Raw genomic sequence first — 17,939 nt, forward strand, 5'->3', positions numbered from 1 at the left:
ACTGAATTAAAACTATGTTGAAAAACTGGTTTATAGCAATGTTTTGTAATTATCTGGTACCAGGTGTATTTCCAGCCTAGTTTAACTGCATAGATCATCCCTCTCATGTCATGTAGCAACTCTCACACATAATACAGCTTTCAAGACTCAAGAATATTTTAACATTGTTAAAATGCTGCATAAAATGAAAGCATTGCATGGACCGAAGTCCAGTTGCAGTTTGTTATGGTGCTATGTGCCCTTGTATGTGAGCATGAATGTGGCAATGTGGGAGGATAGAAATGGCTTCGGTCATCAAAACCCCTCTGCAGCTGGGCTGCACAGGGTGAGGGTGCAATGGCTTCAAGTCTGGTTTGGGTTGACTGTCCGCGAAGCCTTAAAGAAAACAAAGTAAAATTTACAAAAGCGTGAAGTGCACCATCTTTCTCCCCTCGCTCCTTTTTTTTTCAACACATAAGTAAGGACTCAGGGTAGAGATGAGGCTGGCTGTGCCAGGATCTCATCTGCAGTCCTTCCTGTGCACACTATTCTTCTGTGGCATTCACTTGCCACAAGGCCTCTCCCTTTCTCTTTGTAACCTGATGGAGTTGCACAACTGGAGTTGGTGGGCACAAAAAGGATGGTTTTTTTCCTGGAAGCCCAACTCTCCCTCTTAGTGTCAGCTGTCAAAACTGTTACTACTTTTTTGGAGTTACTGTTAATTGGCGCACTAACAAAAAATGCGGAAGGGCTGGGGCAGAATGGCAGTCAGGTGGTGGGTGACGCAGGGTTTGATGCTCCGGGCCACGAGGTTGCTGCTGGTTTGGGCACACATGGCTGCAGCTGTGAGAAGCCATGTCTTGTCGCTTGCTGTAATCTCCTCCCCTCACCCAGCCATCTGAGTTGGCAATGAAGAAGGTATTTTTCCACAGACCATTTTCTCTTTTCAGTGAAAAATGTAATTAAAAAGTGGAAATATTTTCATCAGGTACTGTGGTTTGGAAATGCTTAATGCTCCCATCCGCCCACGAGCATGGGCTCTGTGTTGGAAATGAAGTTCCCGCAGTACCGCTGCACAGCTGGGAGTAGAGCGGGAGGCAGCAGCCCCCATGGAGCCCTTCTCACCTCTGCAGGTGGCTCACGCTTGGCGGAGGCAGCCCTACCTATCCTTGGTTACCATGGCTTAATCGTATTGCAAGACTATCCCCCAAACTGTGTTTCATCTGGCTACTGGAGTGGTCCAACACTGCTCAGCCAAATCAAACTCGGGTCTGTTAAGGCACTGCTACAGAGTGTGTGAAATGAACCCTATCGGGGATCAAAGAACACAGAAGGAAATGGAATTTGGTAATTTTTCTCCTGCAAGATCTTGATCAGTAATGGGACGTGTGTTCTTTCTTTCTGCTCCTCTTTTTCCCTCCTGTTAGATAGAGTTTCTTAAAGTTGTTTTCTCGTGAGCAGACATTTCATGATCGCAAGCAGTATATTTTGTGTGTGTTTAATTTTTCTAGTTGCTTTTTATAAAGCAAGCCATGCTGGTGATGAGAACTTTCCAGTTTCCAGAATGTAATATTATCTCCTAAATTAACTGTAACAAGTATAAAGGAATAGTCCTCTGCTGAGGAGGTTTGTATTGTTTGTGTGAGTGCCAATATATTTTAACATTGAAGACAGCGCTACACTTCACTTACCCTTGATATCTAATGACTATTTAGCTCTACAAGACCCTATATGAAGTTCTTCTACTGTTGTTTGAAACATAGAACAACTGCTGTAAATACAAGACAGCAGAAATGTACTGGTAATGTAGGCTGTCTCTCTTTCTTCTGAATTGTGCAGCATGGATACCCAGATGTTTTGAATTGTAGCCATGTCTAAAAATGTCTCACTTATAGTTAAGTGTTACAATTTTGTAAAGAAAAATTATTTTACTTGGTACCATATACCAAATGCAGACAAAAGAAAGGATTCTATTAACTTTTTCATCAAATCTGGCCTATTGGAGAAGCGGCCATCTAACATGCTGTTTACATGCAGGAGGAGAAGGTTCTCAGTTCAAATGGGATGACTGCAGAGTCCCTCCTATCAACCTGAATGCAATTCCCTGACAGATCAAAGTTGTGCAAGGCCAGGCCAGCAGATGCTGGCTTTCAAATGTTTAGCTTTGTTGCCAAGCCTTGACAGGAGAGTGCTGCACCTTCAGCAGTGCCATTCTGCAGCAATGGCATTTTCCCTAAAATCCATGTAGAAAAAGAGGTTCCTTCTTCCTGCTGTAAGCAGAAATGATTCAGGAGGGATTTATCTAAAAACTGGCTGAGGGTTCTTGAAAATACGTTGTTCTGCAGTGTGGGTTGCTGGTTGTTGGTCAAGGAATGCTCAGATGTGGAGCTACCCAAGTTTCATTGCACCCACACATCTCCTACAACTCAACTTTGAGGTGGTTTTGTCTTCTTTCCTCTTAATGGTAACACCAAACCATGCCAGAGGCTGGCCTGGAAGTATGAATAAAATGCACAAAATGTTCCTTATATCCATATAAATGACTTTAAAAGGAACTGGAGCACTGCTGATGAGCAAATGGAGAGAGCAGGTGCTGCTCCAACTCATCAGCACAGGGCCATTGACTCTTTGTGGAGAAAGCAGAGCCCTGTGGTCTGATATACCATCTTTATGATGTGTGTTGAAATGTATAACAATACTGGGAAATCACAGCCCCCAAGCATTTGTAATGCACCTCGTGTCTCTCTAAATGGCATCTCTTAATCATTTTCTTACCCGGTATCTGTGTAACTGTTCCCAAAGCAGACAGCCCCTGCTGCGGACCCATTAGCTGGTAAGGGGGAGACCGCATGCTTTGTTCGATGGAGCCCATCCGCTGCGTGAGCAGTCGCAGGAGAAATCTTCCTTCTGATGACACAGCACAGCACTTGCCAGCTGTTGCCACAAAGCAGGCTCCTTGCACTCCAGCATTGGTTTAGTTGGCTTATGTTAGTGTTTGGTGTTTGCACCCCAGTAGCACGGCAAATGTCCCATCATGAAGTAAACTTCTGTACAGACTCCAAAAAATACTGTTTCTGCCCAGTTTGATGTGGCCTGAATCTGTTCTATACAGTAGGTATCCAGTATATAGCAAATCCACTAGTTTAAGTCGTATTTCACTGTAACCTGAAAATTTACATCTGAAGTGGAAATCCACAAGGAAAAATGTAAACTAGTGCAGCATTACTACATCTTACTGCCAGTGTTTTACATGAGCTCATTAGCAGAATCAGAGTTATGTCTCTCAAACCCTTTTCATTATGGTTTTAAACCAGCTGAAACCTTATATTCAGCTGTAGAGCACTCTAGGTATATGTACTCTAGGTAATTCTGAGGAGTGAAATTTCGTATTCTGCCTTATGGAAACAATTTCTTAATGCTACATATGTCAAACTTACTAAAAGCACCCTTTCTAAATACTAAGAACTTTAAGGGACTGTGACAAGGAACGTATTTCAGTTTGTTGTTACTCATCAGTGAAACTTCATATTTACGGTTTGGTATAAGAGAACTACTGAGGCTTGTGTGTGCCATATGCCAAGCTTGTATACGCTCTGTGTACTGTGTTTCATTTGTTGTGAACTTGGACACCTTCATGCTAGCCCAGCTAGTTGTAGTGAATGCACTGTTACAACAGCATAATGACTTATTAAATCAACTTGCATTAAGTGGCCAAGCATGACTTTTCAGGGTTTTTTTGTTCAGAGACGTCAAAGTTGGAGTTGTCTTCAAACCAGTTATGTCTTTTATTGCATTTAAAACTCTAATTTGCTTCTGCTGTTCCTGCCTGAAAGACATTACCAGGTGATTGATTATGTTAAGATACTGCAGGTAGCAGTTGCCTCTTTTTTTTTTTTTTTTTTAATATAACCAAATGAAATGTGGAAAGAAAAAAAAAAGAAAACAATAGTTTAGCTTTTTCTTATTTTTATTTTAAAGATCTTCTCAATTAAGAAAACAGAGCTAAACCTAATCCATTCCATACAAAAAATTCTGGGTGTATGTTTTATACAGGTTCCACAAAGGAATTGATTGAGAGCTGCTGTGGAGCTGGACAGCAGTGGGCTATAGACAACGGGGAGTGCACAGAAATCCCTGTAAGTGGAACGGATGGTGATATTTGCAGGTATGTAAGGCAAAACTGAGCATTTTTCATTAACAAAGAGAGCAGCCCTTTAGAAGAAATCAAATGATTGTACAGTTCGTGGGATGTCCAGGAGACTGGGAATTGTTTCATTCATTCTATAAATTATTGGTAGACTGACAATAAGTCATGGCAAATTAGAAAGAAGGATTTCCCCCTCCCTTTCCGCAAAATCTAATCTAAATAAAAGACTTTTAAGGTTTCTTTCCATCTCATGAGGAGAGCACAAATTTTTATTTCCCAGTTTTATGCGCATCTGTGGAGTTGCAGATAAATAGAAGGGCAGAGTTTGTCTTCCATTTGGCAAGTGCTAAGTGCAGTGATTATCCATATCATTATATGATGCATTTATTGTTTGATATGAATGGCTGCTGGTTCTGATGTCTATGTTCAACTGGAGGGGGGATCATATGCCTTGGTAATGCTGCTGGTATCAGTAGCATCAGGTCTGAGTGAGGGTGCCAGATTCAAACTGCACAGCAAGAAAAGAAGAATGGGTGCAGAGTAATGTGGACAGCATTTTACACTAGCTGCAATTCATCCCATCTCTCTCTCCTCCCCTGTAGTGTGAAACAGGCCTTAGGGAGGGATGCAGGTAAAGTTATCTGAGACTCACACGGTGCAACATAAGACAGGTGGATTTCTCTAAGAGTGATCCCAACATTTTCAGCATTAAAAAAGCTTGGCATAATCGGTTTTATCAAAGTTAGTATCATTGCACCTTTCTGAAGTTACTGGGAGATTAAAATCCCTCCGCACCCCAGGATCTGGCATGACATAACTGACACATACCAACTTTACTTCATGTCTATGAAGTAAAGACAGATTAAAAAATTCCAGCCTTGGCCTAAGTAGGTGCAAATCCAATACATTAATGACTTGCACCTGCACATCTGAGGCTGGGTTTAGATGAAAAAGCCAGATCCTAAATGCTTCAGTCCCTGTGAATCTATTGGGATTTAAAAGAATAGAGATCAGGAGTTCAGTTGTTTTACTTTCGAAATTTCAGTTCTGTCCCTGTTTTAAAGATTTAAAACCACCTGTAAATATTGTGTGTAAAGAAAACATTTCATGTGAAAAAGTATTCAAATCCGTGGCCTCAGAACCTTGAAAGCATAGACAAAAACTTACTGCTCCCACTGGGAGATGTGCCAGCGTGCAGAGCTGGTCACTGTGCACGTATCCAAACCTCAAGTGCACTGTTTTGTGTGCCAGAATGCCTGCAAGTAATGCAAGTTCCCAAGACTCTGCCACTAATTCAGCTCAGTATCTAAAGATTTTTAAAAGTAGAAGATAGATACTAAGTGTAAAAATCAGTTACTGTTCTATAAATACTTGGGTTTTACAAGTGACCATCACTGCACTGAAGGATTGATTTTTTTCAGCTGAGGCAAATGAGTGAAGCCTCCCGTGTCTGCTGAGGTTGTAGATTGTTTATACAGAGGTTGCAGATTGAGGTGTCTGTTGTTCCCATATGCCATGTTGGGGTTTTCAAGTGGTAAAAACTTAGACATTAAAGCTACTTATTGACGTATCTTGATGATGTCTCTGGACATTCATGTGCCAACTTGGCCTACCTCTGTGTAGTGACCAACAACACTAACTTCAGGATGGGAACTGGGACTACCTAAAAGAGATCATGTGTATTAACTAGGTGAATGAACTTCAAATAAAACAAGTTACAGGAAATCCTTAGTCAATTGATAGCCAGATGTAAAAATAACCCCAGAGCTTGTACCAGTGGCTGTATCAGAAATAGGATGTTAAGCTAGATGAAATCTCATCTGACCCATAATCTCATAATTGATATGTGTTTTATCATAACAGAGCAGCGTTTATCTGTGTGGCATTTACATCAGCTGTATAAGTATGAATCCTGCTTTTTGCTAACACTGTGTCCCAATTAAAGACCCACATCAGTTTAATACATTGATGTCATTTCACTGATCTTAACTCATTAACTCTTTCCCTAAAGCAGGAATGTTCTGAATCTTCTTTGAACCAACTATCTGGTCTGTGAAGAGTAGATTTGTGAAGAAGAAACAAGAGAATGTGGTTAACACAGTTCCCAATTCATTTTCTGGTAATAGAGTAGCTGAAACTGAGCTGTGCTGATAGTTAAGGAAATACTAAAATAAAAAAATGGCCAGTGATACTGCAGTGCTCCAGCCAGTACTGTTTCTACTATGTATTTTGTACATGAAAGGAATTTCTCATGGCTAAATGTCACGTGAACATGAACCTATAGAGGTTTCAGTGTTTTAATACGGTAAACACTTTGCACATATAAAGACAATTCTAGTAGCATTTTGTCATTTCTACAAATGGTAATAACTTTCAGTTAGGTTTTTTAAAATTTTTTAATGAAAGTTTGGATGTCTTATGTAAGCAATAATAGTTAAATTACTGGTGTTGGAATATATTTGGGTAATAACCATTCATTGCTCAAAAAATTGTATTTCTCTAGTTGGCAGTTAATACTGGATTAGAAAACCAACTTCCTTGAAAACAAAGCACATGGAGGTAGTAATCCCTTTGCTGTAATCAAACTCAAACCACTGCTTCCTGGTTAAACCTCTCCTATGCTATCCAGCATAAAAATATCAATGTAAAGCTGACACAACAGGCCATTGGTATTGGGAAAGTGGCCAAGTGGCTGTCACTGGCTTGTTTCTGCCAGAATAAGAGACATCCCTTTCCTTTTTTTTTTCTTTATTTTTTTTTTTTTTAATTGGAGCATTAGGATGGAAGCTGTGAATTGGAAATATATTCTGCTCAGAAAAGAAAAGGTTTTGTTTCCTAGGACAACTGTATTTTATTGCAGTAATAATGGTATCTTACTGACAAAAGTTGTTTACTTGCAAATATTTCTGTTGCGGAATTGCTTTGCTATGAGGCACTGGCTGTTTAAAATGCATCAACCTCCCATTCATCATTACCAGGGTACCCCATAAGGCAGTGTGCCCTGTGACAATGCATCAGCAAAAGATAGTTAGACATCAAGGTTATTCTTGGAAAAAGAAAAACTTTGCTTAATTCCTTCATGCCACCAAATCTGTCCAGAACAGAAATTTGCCCTTACTTATAACATAATGTATTATTTCATCTGAGTTTTAACATGTTCATCTGTGTCATGTATGCCCAATCTACAGGTCATGTACTCAGCTTAACCCCCTCGGGAGAATTCTTGTGGCCTGCAGCTCTCAGTCCTCCCTCGCCCTTCCCCACCATGCCGGCCCTTCCCTACCCCGGGACTGGACACAGACCCCTCCTGGGGCACTGCTAGTCTCCATCCTGCATGGACTGAGAGAGAGGGTCATGGAGCAAAGCCAAAGGGACTGTGTGATTTTGTCAGCCCTTTTGGATATGAATGAAAGAAGCACATACCTCTTTGAAGGGATGGGGAGGAAATCCACTATAGACTTTAAAATAGCAGGGAAGAGTATTTTATTATTTCAATGAACATCTATTAAATTTCATTTAGGAATTTGCCATTTAGATTTTCAATCTGTTTCATTTCAACCTTCAGTGAATCTTGTTAAATGTTTGATTTGAAGAGCCGTATATAGGAAATGTACATTCCCAAAGTACTTCATATACAGTGATCAAGTCACCCACAACCTTCTCTTTGATAACTGAAGTTAGAGGAAAGCTTAAATCCTGGGTTATGATCTGCAGGGCTATAAAGGAGATTTTATAGGGGTTTTGTGATGTGACACTTTCCTCAAATCCTGTCCAGAGCTTCAGTCCTCTGGTTGGTGAAGAAGTAAGTGTGTACAGGTGCATTTCCCTTTCCCCTCTTTCCAGGGAAGAAGGTTTCTCTCTGTTTTCTGTTTCTGAAACCTTCTGAAGACTTCTGAGAAGCAAAACATGGGGAACAGGGAAACATCTGTTGCACAAACATAGATGAGCTGTAAGGGATATTGGTGACCAGACTCTGAGAGACAGTGACCTAAACACAAGACTTCTTGAGCATTTATCAGTACATCTTTTTATTAGAAATGAGAAAAAAGTATATCCTGCAAAGGTCGGTGGTACCATCTGTATTATACTAGTATTGACACGTCAGAGACAAAATCTGTGGATTGTATGGTGAATCCAATAAGTCTGGGTTTTTTTGCATCCCATCCTGATGTCTTAATGTCAGTGAACGCTTGACCTCCATGATCCTTTGCAGAATTGCTCAGAAGCAGTGTTGCATCTCCACCGTAAAGGAGAACAGCTGCCTGGCTGGCATGATTGCTGCGAAGGAAGGAGATGTGTGTGGACCAGAGGAAAGCGATCCCTGTGGAGGATCATCATATAAGGTAAGTTGCTCTGATGCTTCTATTGGTTTTGTTCTGAATATGAGGTGTCCTTGTTTCCTGCATTTAGCAGTAATTTCTTTGTACATTATTATGGAGCACAGAAAATTATAAAGTTGTAGGAATTATGAAGTGGCAGGGAAATTACACTGTTTGCGTTTAGGTTTCAGTTGACTGGTGATGCAGCCCCTTTTAAAACTTCACAATAATGTTGTTTCGAATTATTTCCATCTTCATTTTTAACTTGCTGTATTATTTTCGCTTCCTCACTTCGGAAGTAGCTGAAAAGAGCATTTTAGGTTTTATATCTATGGTGTAGAAGAATTTAGAAAATGATAGGGCAAAACTTAATCGCAGATGTAATGCAAAACCCATTACTGAACAGTTTGCTTGGCTACGGTGTTGAATTGCAGCCTCATTTCTCACTTAAACAAAACAATGGACTAGAGGAACAAGCATTTTAGATGATGATGGAGGCTTTTATTCATAAATAAAGGCAGACCATTAACGAATGGTTCAAATCACAAATCATGAGCCACAGCCTCAGCTTATATAAATGAGATTTGCTTTATGAGAATCAGTGGAGCCAAACCACTTTAAACCAGTTTGAAGATTCAGCATCTTGCTTGCTCGCTTGTCTTGTTTTTACCAGAAGGGTGCATTTCAGAATTTATTTCACTCTGATAATAATTTACATAGCTATATCTCAGCTTAAATGCAGCTTCCGTTGTCTCAGCAGGAAACTGATTAGTTCTGTCTGTTCTTATATATCGGTGATCTTGTGGATAATTGTTCACTGGAAAAGCAAAATACATGGATGTCTACTGTGGAGTTTAAAGTTTAATTAGCTGTGCCAGTTTGTCATTTTCAGAACTATTATTTACTTGGGTCTAGAGTCCACCATTAGAATAAAAAGAGAATTTGTGCATTTGAGAGGAGACAATTAATATTTCTGAAGTGTGACAGAATTATTATTCTTAGGTTTTCACCATGGGTCTTTCGCATGCTAGACAGAGCACAAGCTGTAGAGTAAGTCTTATCATACATGCCATTCCACAGAAAGAAGTGGAGAGGGAAAGCTTCATCATTCCTGTCTGAACTGAAAAAAGTTACAAAATACTCTCATGGAATAGCTCCTTGTGCCAGTTCCAATGTAATGTTTTCCTTCAAGAGACACCATCTGAAATCGTAAAATTACCAAAGGAACAGCTTTGCCCTCCTCTTTAGCTCCTTTAGCCATTGCAGCTACTGCTTGAAAAAAATAACAAAAATGAATAAATATTGAGACTGTTGAGACTTTAAGAAAGGCTTTCTGATTTTATTATAGCTAAACATAGTTAAACATAAAAATAGTTGTATTTGTTATTAAATCAGTGGTAGAACTCTGATGAAGTTCAAAAGGTAGCTAACAGAAGATCAAGATATCCAAGTTTTTACATTTTAGCAGGAACTTTTCGACAAACAAGTTTTTCCACTGGAGAATGAGACACTTGTATTCATCTGGAAAACATGTGAACCCATAAGTGTATGACTGATTTAATACTCTCTGTGATGCCTGCACATGGGATAAATTGTGAATCAAAACTATGACTGAAAAAAGCCATATTCTTCAAGGCAAATACTCCAATATTTTATGATACTTCAGTAAAAACGTGTATTATCCTTAACTTCTTTTGTTTTGCATATTGAAGCTGAAAAAATTGTACCAAACCTAAAAATATTTACAGACAGTAGAATTTTCAGTTCATAAAATTTTGAATTTGGGGATTCTGGATTTGGCGAGGATGTGTTGTGAATGAGTGGTTTGGACTGCTTAAAGAATCACTATCAAAGGTATTAGCAAAAGTGATTTAATAAGAATTTATAAAAGCGCGACTTTACAAAGTTCGACGGCAAGGTTCACTCTGTTACTTAATACATGGGTGAAGTGTACAAAGACAAATCAAGTTAGAATCAAACTAGAATGATTTATATAGAGACTGTAAATGTAAAAGAGTAAGGGAGAAACATACAAAAGAGAATTTGAGTTAGAATTTATTTTTCATGGTTTGTACAAAGACCAGGCGTACTGAAAGGTAGGGGAGACCCTCCCATTGAGTCACAAGGTTCAGGGAAGACCCCCTTGCTTTCTAAACTCCTGTTGGAGCTTAGGTGTGGCTGGATCCACTCCTAGTCCCAAACTTGGTCAATGGTTTATGTCTAAGGGATTATGTGTGTAGCAGTGGATTGAGGTTCATTTACAGTTTGAGGTAAATGACAAGATTTAGTAACACTTAATCAGTGATTAATTTAACATTTACAAAGTGATTCAGTTGAATATACCTAGGTCAATTCACACATGCATGCACAGATACAAAGATAAATATATAGATAGATAGATACATAAACAGAGTTATACCTGTTAAAAATTCCCCTCGAGTTCAGTGAAATATTCACGTCAAATGTCATGGCATTTCTCAACGGGCGAAGGGTTGAGCCTCAAGCAGTGAATATCAGCCCAGGTCCTGTTGTCAGCTTTTGGTGACAGTCCTCCGATTTTCATCAACAAGAGAGTTTGTGAGCTCTGAGAGGTGTCCCCCTCAGAGGGAGATGCTGGACGCAGCCCACTGTGGTCCAAGAGAGCTCAAAGGGCCTTGCTTGGGACCGCTGTTTATAGGTTCGCAAGATGATTGACTTTGGTCAGTGCGATTTCATTCCAGACAGAATTCTTGTCAGGTAACCACAACAGCGAGTCATGATCCAAGCAGCAGTAGTCTCAGGTACGGACCCAGCCAACAGGAGTTTCAGGTGCAATTAAGGGATGCCTAATTGTCCTGACTCACTGTACCATAGCCAGGATGAGAAGGTACTGGGCTGTCCCAACTCACTGTGCAAGAACACAATGTTGTCTGGTCCTGACATCGCAATGTGGCCAGGGGGGCTGCACCACCACAGGATGAAAACAGGATTTTTCTCTTTTCTAGCCTGACCACAATCCATTATAGTTAGATTATATTTTTTTTTTAAAGGTGATTTAGCCCATTTAGTTAAAAAAATAATTCAGCATCTTCAGGACCTGTACTGTAAATTTTTCACAAACATGTATTTGGGCACGTAAAGGCAACTCTTTATGGCTGTGCATATTTGCAAATGTGAATAACATCTACTATTTATGATGTTTGGGGATTTACAAGATTAGAAAGCAGGGACATAAAATGTGAGCTGTAGTCCTAGGCCCTGGGCTGAACATGCAAGGGATACATATTGTGTATGCAATGCCCAAGAAACCCTAAAGCTACAGTGTTTGAATCTTGAAAAAAGTGACTCAGCGGAAGAGTTTCTGCAGATTGAGCTGTTAGTGGACAAGTTTCCCTGTCTCCCTAGTGGAGGCAGACTCTGGTTCAATGGTGTATGCCCATCTAGGATTGCTAATCATGAAATGTGTTTCCTTTCCATTTCCATACCGCGTCCAACCCTTACAACACTGCTTCTCTTATTTGCTCTCCTCAGGTCAGACATCTCTCTCCTGGGAATGGGGAGCTTAGTTCAGTTTTCTTCTGTTCCGTCCTTGGACTTTCTGTTGACATAGCTAACTGCTGCCAGTTTGAATTATGTCTGATGCCTTTTCATAGACTGAATATTTGAATAGACTGAAATCGCGTCTCTTGGTTCAGAGAGGCTGTTTCAGTGTAGCTGTGAACTATAAATGAGTGCTGCTGGGCTGGATGTCTTGACTATCAAAGGAGTTGCAGAGGGAAACAGTCTCTGCATTTTATAACTGTACTGTCAGTGAGAGCATCTAAATATATACATATGATGTCAGGACACTTACACTTAAATCCAGACAGGCATCTTCAATTCATATGTGGCCCCTGTATGTCTCTGTAGCAGAGACTTACAAGTCTTCAGCTTCCTTGCTTGATTAGGTATCAACTGTGCATACACAGTATAGACTTTTTGAATTTTATATAATTGATTTATTTTTGTGGCCTGACTGTGCAATATATTTGTATGTGACTGAGTAAAGCATAACACAGTTTTTGTCTGCCACCTGCAACAGAGGAAACTGCAAGAGACTACATTTCAGGGATGCCCCGTTGCATCAACCTGTCCGTGAAGCTGCTGCTTAGATACATTCAGGAAAGAAAAGGAAGGCAAATAGCTCATAAAATATACCCTGGCTTTTCTCTAGCCACTGTCTCAGGGGGATACTGTCCAGGACAGTCAGGTAATTAAAGGTCATAGTAGGTTTGCAGGGCAGTGGTGCATAGAGGAAAGAGTCTTTACTGACATGCTGACAGAGCTCAGATGCTGCTGCTGATCCTTTTGTCCATGTGTCCTGGGTTCAGCTGGGATAGAGTTAATTTTCACAGGAACCTGGGAGGGGGCACAGCCAGGACAGCTGAGGACACCAGGCAAGGTATTTGCAATTCCTTTCACATTGCTTCAAATAGCTAACCATTTTTTTAGATCTAATGCAAAGAGGTATAGATCTGTATTATTTTGTTTATAATATACTATATACAAAGCAATGGCTGTGTGCAAGAGCTAGAAAGAGATGATCTGTGGCACCATTGCTTCCTTGCATGCGAAGTTGCATTGTCACAGCGAGACTTTGTGTTTAGTCTGGTTGCAGTTGACCCATTTGTGCAGGATGGCAAAACCAAGCACAACTAAAGCTTTGATGTTTGCAACTGTCTAAACCCTAGCTCCTTTTCCAGATGCTCCACTGTTAAAGAAAGTGCAAATCAGTTCCAAGTGTGTGTGTGGGCTCATCCCTGAAGCAGACTGTATTAAATCCTTGTTACTGATAGTCTCCTTCTTTTGTAGCAATGCTGCGATTGCTGTAACCTGGGCCTGCGATTAAGGAGTGAGGGGAAAACCTGTGAGTCCAACATAAATCTGGGCTACCCCTGCAGTCATGTGATGCTGTCCTGCTGTGAAGGAGGAGATCACTTTATCCATCCAGAAATAAAAAGGCAACCTGAACCTTTGCCAACAGTGACACCCAAGAAGGGTAAGTGTCCATTTATGATTTGAAGACATTGCAGGTAAGGTCTCTGTCTCATGTGGTCGTATGGGGAGGTGCTGGAAGGTGTAATGCTACAGGAGCACAGTTGCCTTCCCTCTCGGATCAAGTATAGACTTCCTTGTTCTTAAAACAGTTCTGAAAAAGAAAAAAAATATGTAGGTGTTTCTGATCCTTAAAACATACCTTCTTTAGTAGTTTGGGTTTTTTGTGTGTTTCTTCCCCCCAAGCCACATAGTACAGAGACCTGCTGCTAGCCCTTGGTAAGAAGCAAGTTGAAGCTGGTCTTTGTCTTTTAGCAGAAGCAATCCTGAAAGATTCTGCATAAAGCAAATTATGATTTTTTTCCAGACAAAGTAGTCCCATGGATTATGATACCAATGAAACATCCTGGGAATAGATTTCCTATTGTTCTGCTGAACATCACAGCAGCTTTCTCACAGCACACTCTGGAGAAGCCCCAGAGCACTGCAAGTTTATTTTCACTCTTTCAATATATGAACATAGTGATGCTGAAGAGCTAAATCAAATCCCTGCAGCCAGAGAGGCATGACAAAGGGAGCATGACAAATCTGGAGTTTGGACAGCTAGGCTTCCTCCCTCAGCCCAAGGTCACACTCCTTCCAGCATCACTCTGTAGCCACCTGTCATGCATGAGTTGCATGGTAACCTCCTGCATATGCTAGGGTTCAATTTTTGTCCATTCTTTTCTCATGAACTAAATGTGTATTTTCTCTCACCAACAAATGTAAGGGTTGATTTTGACCTAGCTGAGACCTCACTGAGCAAGGAAGTTTTCATGTATGTGTTTAAGAAAAGCTTATGTGATGAGAAAATCACTGAACAATTAATTTTAGTATCGCAGAAAGTCTTGTTAAACTTGGTCAGGAAGTGGAAAGGATAGTCCTTTTGCCAGTGTTTAAAAGCAGTAGGTAGGATAGCCATGTCATTATTAAGTGGGTCCCAGAATGTCTGTAATGCTAGCTACAGAAGTAGCCAATAAATTAATAGTGGTGTTGAAAAGAGTTTCCAAACCAACTGGGTAAGTTTTCTCCTGAAATTAGGAATTCAGTGTCGTTCTTCAGTGGGGCCAATTTCAGATGGGGCTTCAATGTGATACCTTGGTTCAAATAATAATAGTAATGGTGTTAGTGTGAAATGTGAGCTTGTGACCTCCCAGGGTCATCCTGTTTCTCGTTGGCTCCTATAAAATGTCCCTCTAGCCTTATGGAAGGAGGTGGTGGACCTTCAGCACAAAGGTCTTCTCTTCAGGTTGGGTTTATTTGCTCTTGTCTGTGGAGTAACTGTTTTGGGTAGCTTTGACTGTATCTGGAGTTTGTGTGACCAAATGCTCCATACTGTACAGTCCTCATGCTAAAACACCTGTTAGAGAACCAGCAAGTGTTGTTCTGTTGTAGTTTCAGAGACGGAAGATCACAAGGAAGCTTTGTCCATTAGTAGTGAAGCTGAACTGTCAAATAACCTGCCTGGAGATGACCTGGATGAATGTCTCATCTATGGTGGGGAGCTCTGCCAGCATTTGTGTATAAACACCATGGGGTCCTACAAGTGTTCGTGTTTTCCAGAATTCACCTTGCAAGATGATGGGACCAGCTGCTCTCCAGGTGACAAAATGGGCAGGAAACACCATGAATGATGGTGTCTTTGTGCCACCTACATTGATCTACCAAGCTTTTCGTTAGTTTCTGTGAGGTTTTTTATGGGTGTTGATGCATGGACATTTTCTGTAGAAATTGGACAGGTTAATAATGTAAAGAAAAACAATCATTTAGGAAACTTAATTACGCCTTATTTTTCTGTATCGGTGGCATGAGATCAGGGTGTTATTTAATATGTTAAAATCAAGACTGTTTTCACTTTTCAGAAGTGGATTTGTAAAGATTGTTAATGAAACACCTTTTCTTCTTAGAGTAATTTTGTATTTCACAGTTAGCTTTCCTTTAGATAAACTTTACTGAGTTCAGACAGGCAACATTGCTTCCTGAACTTTGATTTTTATCTAAAATCATTAACATCTTTCAGTGATACAAAATCTAAATATTTCTTGTGTGGTGGAAGTCTTGAAAAGAAAGTCTGTTGTGTTGTAATTGTTTTGATGTCTGGAGTTCTCCAATGGCAAGATTTCAAATCAGATAACTTGAAAAGTTGAAACCTTATATTAGTTACAAGTGCTTTCAGGTATTTAACAAGCAAAATAAGTGTTGCCATCCAACGACAAAGTTCCTTAAACTTCAAATACTTTCTGGCCAAGCCAAACAATGAGCATTCATTATGTCATTCTTCTCAACATGATGTTACAGTGCTTACATCAATGATGTGTTTGACAGTGTTTCTGCAGCAGCTGTGTGCTCTGTTGTTTATATTAAGATTCTGGGGAAGGAACCTAATCCAAAAGAGGCAAGAAAATGGTTCTTATTTTAGCACTGCAAAATTTGGCTTGATCGTTCACCTGGAGCATATATGTGGTTTTGTTTTGCTTTGCTTTGCTTTGCTTCTCCCACTACTAACTCAGTTGAAGCGTGGATTTACGTTAATACATCTTGTATCTGGGTAGTCAGTATTCTTGGCAGATCTGCAAGACTGCAGTGCTTATGGCTGTGCCAAGAAGTGTAGAGGGATTTACAGAGCTCTGTTGAGGTAGAGGATTGTGATGAGGGTAGGGCACTGTGAGCGAGACATGAGACACATAGGAAGAGTGTGGCGAGGAAGGGTTGCTGCTGTCATCCTGGAGTCCTGGGTCAAATGAAAGGCTGGGCAAGGGAGATGGCAGGGCAGGGAACCTCACTTGCTACGCTTGGCTAAGCTGTATCTGCTCTGCCTGGCAACGTGGCACAGTGGCCTTTTATTTCTCATTTTTCCTCTGTGTATGTGCACATCTCTGTCATGTGGTCTGTGCATGGAGACCCATGCCAGACAGTTTTAAAACTCATGCTGTTGGTAATTTTTACTGCTGTGATTAGATATAATGCTCTTGTATTTGTACCTGTCCCAGTACACTTCCTGTTCTTTGCTGGACTCTGACTGTTTTTGTATTTAATTTTTGTTTTTTAAAACATGTCACGCTTTTTCATGAGGCTTGGAAGAATTGATGTTCTTGTAGTGGCTCTGTGAGGCAAGGAGAAAGCATACATTAATGAAACTTCAAAAACTTCTTCCCTCTCTGCGAGCTCTCTGAGGAACTCCTTCAGGGTATGCCACAAGCAGATGTCTTGCATTTGCCTCTGTGTCATAGCCCATTGTATGTCTGTGATTGCTTGGAGGGGAGGGTGTTTTGGTGTTTGTTTTTTGTTTTTAATGAAATTGCCTTTCCCGTACCCAAAACCTGCATTGTAATCACGCTTCGTCATTTAATGTTGTCATTGTTTGGTGGCTCACACTTTGCTCCAGGTGACACTTGAACCCAAATCAATAGGAGTAGGACACATCCCTCTTAAGGAAGAATTTAGCCTTATGGATTTAGGCTTCCATTTTGATGATATTGGCAAACTGGATTACTCTTATTGATGTAACACAGCATATTTTTTTTTTAAACTATTCTGATACCTTTAACATTACTGTTTATTGAAAATCTTAATGAAAGATAGCAGCTGTCATGTTTTCCACTTAGCTGTGTAAAAGTCATTCCAGAGTATCCTGTGCTTGTAAAGGTGAGCATCTGCTTTCCATCTATGTTGAAATAGGATGTACAGAGTAAGTTTAAAGACTTGTTTGGGGTTTGACATTTTTTTCATCATACACCAAATGAAAGACAGCCACTGTCTTTACAATATAGCAGCATTTAAAAAAACCCTCCAAAACACTTCTGTTTGATTCATTAGGTGTCGTAATATTTCACTCTAAAGAAGTTGTTTTCAGCCAAGCTCCCTGATCCGTATCCATGACGTTTGTGAGCATCTCCATTAGCATGCAGCACTCTGTGTGTGCGTGCTGTTGGACAGTTGTTCGTATCAAACAGATGGCAGCTTCCAAAACTGACTATTCACCTCCATGCATAGACAGTTCTCCAGGTCACCAAAATGTTTCCTCCTACAAACCATAATGGAGTGGGATGAATGGGACCGGGACCTTTGCTATGGTGTGCCTAGTGGAGATGAACCGTCCTTGATCTCTCTCTGCCTCCCTTTCCTTGCAGATCCTGACAGAAGACAGGTGACAAGGCTGGAAGCAGAAGCCACCATCCCTACAGCAGCCTCTCCTTCTCAGCCTCTTCTTATCATGACCTTACAAGAAGAGCAGGATAAGTGTAAAGGTATGTTGGAGGTGTAAACTGTAGATGCAGATGAGTGAGGAATGTTTAGAGAGCTGGAATAAAATTCCACACATCCACACACCAATCTGATTTCAATGCACATCCTTAATTTGTTACCTCTGGCGTAAGACTGAAGAATTGTCAGGGGAAACCTGAGGACCTAATTTGAGGCTCTACTCTGATTTCAGGGTTATT

General features: G+C 40.4%; 1 protein-coding gene across 3 annotated transcripts in view; it reads left to right on the forward strand.

The window, feature by feature from the left end:
- FBLN2 (fibulin 2) overlaps positions 1-17,939 on the forward strand; it is a 109,603-nt gene that overhangs the window by 67,407 nt on the left and 24,257 nt on the right. For 2 of the 3 annotated variants that reach the window (XM_069769856.1, XM_069769855.1), the window contains exons 3-7: positions 4,033-4,144; positions 8,340-8,469; positions 13,276-13,462; positions 14,893-15,099; positions 17,628-17,744. In XM_069769856.1, coding sequence (XP_069625957.1) covers positions 4,033-4,144; positions 8,340-8,469; positions 13,276-13,462; positions 14,893-15,099; positions 17,628-17,744 — 753 coding nt within the window. The remainder of the gene's footprint in view (positions 1-4,032; positions 4,145-8,339; positions 8,470-13,275; positions 13,463-14,892; positions 15,100-17,627; positions 17,745-17,939) is intronic. The other variant, XM_069769857.1, reaches the window with a different exon arrangement.

Source organism: Haliaeetus albicilla, chromosome 24, assembly GCF_947461875.1.
Source record: "Haliaeetus albicilla chromosome 24, bHalAlb1.1, whole genome shotgun sequence".
Classification (NCBI taxonomy): domain Eukaryota; kingdom Metazoa; phylum Chordata; class Aves; order Accipitriformes; family Accipitridae; genus Haliaeetus; species Haliaeetus albicilla.